Source organism: Frieseomelitta varia, unplaced genomic scaffold, assembly GCF_011392965.1.
Source record: "Frieseomelitta varia isolate USP_RPSP 00005682 unplaced genomic scaffold, Fvar_1.2 scaffold_137, whole genome shotgun sequence".
Lineage (NCBI taxonomy): Eukaryota > Metazoa > Arthropoda > Insecta > Hymenoptera > Apidae > Frieseomelitta > Frieseomelitta varia.
Window position 1 is genome coordinate 488,898 of NW_025109050.1, and position 8,402 is coordinate 497,299.

General features: G+C 37.0%; 1 protein-coding gene across 1 annotated transcript in view; it reads left to right on the forward strand.

The window, feature by feature from the left end:
• The window catches only part of LOC122531604, a 326,339-nt gene that overhangs the window by 253,073 nt on the left and 64,864 nt on the right, over positions 1–8,402 (forward strand). The window contains exon 4 of the mRNA XM_043659652.1: positions 2,954–3,089. Coding sequence (XP_043515587.1) covers positions 2,954–3,089 — 136 coding nt within the window. The remainder of the gene's footprint in view (positions 1–2,953; positions 3,090–8,402) is intronic.

The following is an 8,402-nucleotide window of genomic DNA, read 5'->3' on the forward strand; positions in this document are numbered from 1 at the left end:
TTTGAAAGTTCGTCGAGGTTAATTTGGCGTCGTTAAATGTCGATAATTATATCATGCGCGAATTTTCTCGGGATCATACAGATAAGGGTTCGTTTCTATTACGAACCCTCCTGGTATCCGACAATTTTGTTTCTCTCTCTTTTTTCTTTTTTTTTTTTTAAGTGTCGTCTAGAATCATTGGATTGGCCAGAAAGTAATTGCGTTTTCTTCCAGGAAATGGATGTACTTTTATGGAGGTTTGATGAATGAATATATTGCGAGAGTTAACAAATTATAATAATAACTATAACAATAATTATTTATTTTAATTTATGTGTAACAAGATATTTAGCGATTTCGAAATGGAAAATCAAAGGGAAATCATCTTTATTATATTCTTCTGAAAAGGGAAAAAGCGCTATGCAAGCTCGTAAGAAATTACGTCGTCTAATAAAACTTCTGTTTCTCATGAAATAATTCGCCTTTCATTCCCACACAAAAATAGATGCTGTTACTTTTTGGCCAGACCTGTAAAAACCTGTAGGAATCTCGGTAAGAAGGAAGCCTATGATAGAAACATTTTGTAAAAACAAGACATTGGCAAGAAATATTCAAATATAAGTGTTGAAGTGACACAAAAGTCGCGGAACCGATATATCGGCTCTTGGATATTAAAAATTTCGTAGAACATTAAACGCTTGATTCTATTATTGGTTTGCTATTCGCGTCTTAAATTTGCTGTATTCGCGTCTTGGACTGAAATTATTCAAACAGTGTCTGTTGTTTTTCGCAAACGTTCGAGTTCTATCGAGTAATAAAATGATATTAGAGAGAATACTACGTTTATTTATACATTTATTTATTTATAGTTAGCAATGCAATTTAGTGCTTCTCTCTTTCCCTCTCTCTCTCATCCACCAGACTCTGACGAACAAAAATTTTCCTATTTTTCGCTCGAGAGATATACTCCGTATACTAAATGCAAACTTCAGAGCAACAAACACTTTCACCGTTCCAAAATCAAATAAAGTGAGAATGACACACAGGAGAGAAATCTTATATTTCCCACGTTTTGGACGAACGAAGAATTCGTTTGTTTTCGTAAACAACCGAGCCGTGATTCAAAGGTGGAGGAGGAGGAGGCTCATCGAGGAAATGAGATTCTTGCCAGTGAGAAAACAAAGAACGCGAGAGTTGGCCCGATAGAAATTATTGGGTCGGTAACAATACCAATTTGGCAGCGAACTGGCCAGGCTTTGGCTGGCTAACAACGTCCAGCCTCGACCCTTCCTCGAACAGGGAGGCGATAGCCCATCAGCAAGGGGTTATTGCGAGAGTTTCTTCGACTAAGCACGCGACACGTTAGCTCAACGCAATTTTCCCCGGGAACCTGAACGTAGCCAATTGCGGTAATGCCTTGGCCAACCATGGCTGGATAAACATTTTTAGCTCTCCGCTTCCGTTTAAACGATCGTTATTTCGAGAGCGAGCGGCGAGCGCCGTCGTTTTGTTTCGTATTTACATTGTAACGCCACAGAGTATCGTCTGAAATTGCGTCTAATCTCTCGCTTGCTTAATAAACGGTACCTTACTTAACGGTTCCGGTGAATTAATAGAATGTCTTGAACGTTGCCGGAATACGTTGCCGGAGACTCTTCTGCACAAAGAGCAGTCACGATCCCGTTATAATTACACCGGTGAAATAATTCCGTCACATCTGCTAAATTGCGGGAGGATTAGTAGACGTATCCGGTGTGCGACTGCTTTCGCGACTGTAAATTAGGTGGGACGGTGTTGTTTGTTCGGTGTAGAAGTGAAAGTGAAACTGTAGAAATAGGAGCGATCGATGTGTACGAAGATGAGAATTGATCTTCAACCTTTTTTTGGCAACATTATCGACATTACATTTATGGTTTCGAGGAATTTTGATTTCGATTAGGGACCAAACACGAAGTATGAATTTGAATTTTCAAGCTAGATTTCAAACCGAATTTCAATTTTAATTTTTAATAATTAATTTCAGCTTTATAATTTTTTAATAATTAATTTCAATTTTGATTAAACTGAAGATTAATAAATACAAATTGGGCATAATGCTTTACCTCTGACACGATGTAATATCAGTATAATAACTAATATGCTAAATATAATAACTATAATAATGTATAGTATAATAATTATAAATGACTAAATTATAATAACTGATATGCTAAATAATTGTATAATATAATAATTATAAATAATAGATATTATAATAACTGATGTGCTAAATAACTATATAATAATTAATGTTTACTGAAGACTGAGAAGAAAATCGTAAAACGAGGGGTTAATATTGTACAAGTCGGTGTAAATCTTCTTATGGAGATTAAAATTAGTTCTTTGGTCATGTCTGGTGGGCAACTGCTGTTGTGATTGTAAATTAAATAGAAGGATCTCTGTTTTTTATTCCAAAAATGAGAACGAAAATCTGTGAAGATGTGAATTGAGCTTCAATGTTGCACAAATTAATGTAAATCCTCTTACGGAGGTTTTAATTAAAATTAATTTCTTGGGCAATTGTTCTTAATATTGTAAGTAAATTAAATTGGAGAATATTGTTTCTTGTTGTAGAAATGCGAATGGGAATCTACGAAGATGTGAACTGAGCTTTAATTTAAATAAATTAAATCTCGACGTAAATTTTCTGTAAAGTCGACTGTATTCTATCAAATATACAGTTGCAGTAAACATTTTGTAATTTTTATATACGTTTTACATTATATAAATTTTATTTTATTTTATTTTTTAATTTTTGTCTTTTTTATTTGATTTGATGTAGGTTTTGCTTTATTTTATTTTGTATAATATTATATATAAATACACGTTTTCAGATTCAAATAATAGTCGTCCCTCGTTTTAAAATCGTTTTAAAATCGTGAAACACCGTATACAGACTGTCACGGAAGGAAACGATTTTCTGCTCTGTTTTCAGCCGGAAGTCGAGGTTGTGGAACAATACAGCGACCCGAGGGATAGCAAGAACAAGGCGTACGTGGAGCCAGGAGCTGAGACATCCCTGCCGACGATCTACAGCAAAGTAAATCGCAACTATTGTCGACCTTATACGGGTAAGTGGTGCATAACTTTCTTGCTCTGCGACCTGACAGAAGATTATCTCGAATTTCGCCGCGAATGCTTCGGATTCCTCTCTTCTTCTTTCAAGCTACGAACGCGAATTAAAAGGGGAAATAATTCTTTGTGACTAACATAATGTGAAAATAATTATAGAAAATATATTAAATGTTAATTTAAATTTTAATCCAGCACATTTAAATTTTAATTCAATTTCAAACGTATTAAATTTTAAATGTATTAAATTTTTATTTAATGCATTTTTATCAACACCGTTTAAATTTTAGATTAAACTTAAGATTCCCAGTACTTTTAATCGTTCGAAACACACGCGCAGTGTACTGTGTACGTTGCACAAGGACGTATTATGAGGTTGAAGAGAGTTAATGCTAGAAGTTCTTAAGAGGATTTACGTGGCTCAGATAACATCACGTGTGCCTGCATGTTCTAAAATACAAGAACCTAAGGTGGACACTTGTAATCGAGGTTTCCGGGATGTAAAAGTAGGTTGGATCGAGTGATTAGATGTAAAGTCTTGATAGGAGCGGGCTTCGATCCTCTATAGACAGAAACCACTCAGAGTATTAGAAATTCAGTCAGTAGAAAATGCAAGCGACAGAAGAGTTTGTCATACGATTAAAAAGGAAACAAGGAGTGTTTATATTTATATGTTCACCATATTTGTTCATAGCTTTGAAGCTACTTTACAAAAAAAAAATTAACGAAATTACAAAATTACGAATTGATCGTGATACTGCAAGAATAGTATCTGCCTAAACTTTGATCACTGATAAAAGTTTCTAGCTGACAGGCAAAATCACAGAAAAATCACGATACCTTCTCCAACCTACCACGTTGCAAATTTGACCGTAAACTCTTAATCGACCGTAAACTGTGCAAACAGAGCTCTTTAGATTTTCAATCAGTCTGTACGTTCCCCTCGAAAAAAAAAAAAAAATGCGCCAAACTCGTGACCCTTAAACATCACTCCGCTTCCCATATTTGCAAACCAATATTTGCCTCGATATTAACAGATTCAGCGCCAGAGTCCCGGGGTAATAAACGAACGATAAAACCACGACGAATGGATATCCTAAAATACGGAGAAGATCAACGACACATAAATTCTTGGCGTGGTTTAATGAGTCGTTGGATTAAACGGGAAGGGGTGATCGATCGATCGGCGGAACGTGCAGGATTAAAACAAATAAAGTGTTAAACGAGCTTCGCTCATAAATCAGGAATTTTCGCCTGGTGTCTGGATGATAACCAACGCGTGTTTCCGGCTGTCCGCTTATCGATTTGGCTCTGTGCGTTCCAGCCAACTTTCTGCCAAGTTTCTCGCCACGCTTCCTCCTTTCCCAAAATGTGGGAGATTCTTTCTCGCCAAGTTCTTGATCGCGTAATAATGCAGATTCGAGGAAACGTTACGACGTGGTTCGGGGGCCAAAAGATTTACAGCGAAAGAACGTTATGAATCTCGAATTTTGTAAATCAAAGGTTTCTAATTAATATTTATTATAAATTGTTAGTTTGGTATAATGAATGTAAAAGGACAGACTGTGTGGATCGAATCGAGGATATTAACCTCTTGCGCTGGAATGACGTGCCACGCATGTCGAGAATTTTTTGTCCCAAACTGCAACATTTTCTCAGTTTTAAGTATATTTAAATGTGACCCAGGCAGAACGAATGATAAGTTTATTACTTCTTAATAATTTCTATCCAGTGATATCGTACCGACGAGTTCAAAAGGAAAAGAAAGCGACGAATTATTGTGTATAGTATTGGTCACTCGTTATGGTCCGTGAACCAGTTGCCAGGGCACGGGGTTAAATATACACAGAGGTAGACAAAAGTATTTGCACACTCGATATACATATGTATGGATTTGAATGTTATATTTTTATCGAACTTTACACATTGATGTAACTGAAAATTATATGGAATGCTCGAATTTCTGAAGTAGAGGACACGCAGGAGGACGTCTAAAATGTAACACGATAATTCAGACGTCAATATGACTTCGAAATGGAATCCGGATTTGGGCGAAATCTATTTCTGAAACCCATTTAGATGAAACCGTATAAATCATGTCCACGACTCCATTTCTTGCGGGATAATCTTGAAAATACCGTTCTTGACTTCTAAAGTTTCCAACTTCATTTTCAACCATTCAAAATGAAGATTTATTTCGATGAGAATTTACAAATTCATCGAATTTTATGAGGTTGACAATTCCTTAAGATCCTAAAGCTTCTTCAGAAAGTTTAGCTTTATCGAAATCGATGAATTTACGAATTCATTATTTATACACATTCATTGTCGAATTGTTTAGTAAAATCTTCAATTCAAAACTAAAAATCTGCAAGAATTTGAACTTGAAAATTATTAAGAATTATAACACAATATAACGTAATTTTGACATGTAATTTCAATCGAATTAAAATTCGAATTATAACACGTAACTTGAATCGAATTAAAATTCAAACGTATTTTATTGCATACCAAATGTACAAATTGTAACACAATGTAACGCAATTTTGACACATAATTTCAAACGAATTAAAATTCGAATTATAACATAATTTCAGTCGAATATATTTTATCACATACCAAATGAAATTATAGCGCAACATAACGCAATTTCGACACATAATTTCAATCGAATTAAAATTCGAATTATAACACATAACTTGAATCGAATTAAAATTCAAACGTATTTTATTGCATACCAAATGTACAAATTGTAACACAATGTAACGCAATTTTGACACATAATTTCAAACGAATTAAAATTCGAATTATAACACATAATTTCAGTCGAATATATTCTATCACATACCAAATGAAATTATAACGCAACATAACGCAATTTCGACACATAATTTCAATCGAATTAAAATTCGAATTGTAACACACATAACTTGAATCGAATTAGAACTCAAGCGTGAATGTATTTTATCATCATATACCAAATGAAATTATAACGTAGCGTAACGTAGCAGTTTCGATTTGAAACTTGAGTACTATAACACGTGACTTCAGTCGAATTAAAATTCGAGTTCGCAAATTCCGAATGTACATCTTACCAAATGTACAAACTCGTTCGATCAGGTCGATCAAATATACCTGAAATCGTTTCGTGGATGTGTCGTGAAATCGTAGCAGCCGCATTGCGCGGCGACGCGCTCTTTCAATTTCGTTTCCCATCGGCGAGGTTGAAATTGAATCGTCGACGAGGCACTCGACGAAAGAGAGAGAGAGCGGCTGTAAGTTTCGGATTATAGAGTTAACAGAAATTCCCCGCGCCAAGCCGCAAATTAATGCGGCGAACCCCCGGCCGATACGGCCGATACGCCGATGTACGAATTATCGAGGCAACAACTCAGTTAACGCTGAGTAAGAGAGGCGGAAGAGCCCCTCGATAATTGAACGGTGCGCACAGGTTGGACGGGATAGCCCGCGGATTAATCGAACGTTTTGGAAATGCGAGGGGACGTCGTTTCTTGTGTCCGGTTCGGTTTCCGCCGCGGGAAAAATTTGAATCGCGCGCCCCGCAGGCCGAAAGTGAAACGTGAAAGCGACACTTGCCACGTCGGATGTGAAAATATTGCAGTTAATTGAAGTTGGACTGATTACGCATATTTAACATTGCTGATTATAATATTGAGAAAGATAGAATTTAAGCAGAAATTTGCTTTATTCGGTATGAATATATACACATACTCTATTTTGTGTGTTTTTATATGCTTCGAATTCCCTTCAGATGCAGAAAAATCCGCGCTCTGTAGATTGCAACGTTTGTAATACATTTGTGATATTATTTTGTAATAATATTATATTTATAATGTAACATTTGTGATATTATTTTGTCCCCGAGGAAACATTATTTTTTTTTCATTTTATTTTCTACTAAAACTTGCCAGAGAAATTAAATTACATTAAGAACATCGAATTTAAATATTCTTAATAATGGCTAGAAAGGAGATTCAGTTTCATTCTACGATCTGAACCTCCTTATCACTCCCCAAATTTTATTCTCTTCGTCAGTTTTGACAGTACGTAGATTATCGACATTGTCAATTTTCCCTCTTCGTCACGTTTACGAATATAATCATGGTATTGTAAATATTTCTCAACAATTTGTTTCTACCAAAAGTGGTCAGAGTGACTGATTTTTAATTTTTGTTAGAAATTTTATAAAACAGCGTACTTTTAGAGATTTAAATGATTTTATGAAAGAAAAAAAATGTATAAATCGAAGCTCTATTCCATATTCTATTATAATGTCTTTCTACCTTATTCGACGTAAATGTCTCTAACGGAAATTCTATGCTTTAATCCTCGCGTCAGCTCCAGCTTTGAAAAATTCCTGCAATTCCGCGTTCCGCGTTCGATTCGCTACCAACGAGCGGTCAATTCTCCCCCTCCTCCTATTTGCAACGATCTCGCGAGGGGACCGCCTGATAAACTTTAGCCACTCGTTAACCCGTTTCACGGTAACAAGGGTCTGAAGCGTCGTCACGCTGGAATGTTCGGAGTTCCGGTTTGTAATTAACCTCCCACCATCCTCCCCTTTCCGCGTTCTCGCGTAGCGGGACGTAACCGAACCGAGAAAGGATACAGAACGACAAGGCGAGCCCGACACACGCGGATACTCCCCGTGTTTCTTGTCGTGTTTTCCACGCGTTCTGCCTATGCAGATTGCCGCGTGAACACAGATCCTGCGCAAACAAAACCCTGGCGAGGGATTTGCATTCTTACCATATTCATGGGCTTTTAATTCGCGCGAACGTGGCAGAGGGGGGAGGTGGAGGGAGGGCGAAGTTTGGGTGGAGGGACCTGAGTAAACTTAACCGAGCAGGGGATAGTAAACGTTCGCCACGATGGGCGGAAGCACGTCGTCGGCCGGTAGTCAACGCACACGCCTCTTTGATACGACTTCTTGCCTCGATACGACGGCCATTCTAATCGCCGTGAACGATGTTTGCCTGCCGAGGTCAGACCTCGTTTCCGTTTCCCAACGTTATACATAATGGATGATCGGGTGGATACTAATCTCTCGGTCGTGAGCCGCGTTCAGGCAGACGGAGGAGGATTATTTGGCGACGAAACCGACCGTAGATCCCACCGTTTTTGGATAAGTAAAACGTTGCCGAGGGTTGAGTCAATAGTTTAGGTTTATAATAGGTTTAGGTGGAGAGTGGGAACTCGCCGATTCGAAGCTAAGAGTCGAAGTGGTTTTGAAAGACAGGAGGAATTTCTGTGGTTTCTACTGTTTTTTTTTTTTTTTTTTTTTTTCTTTT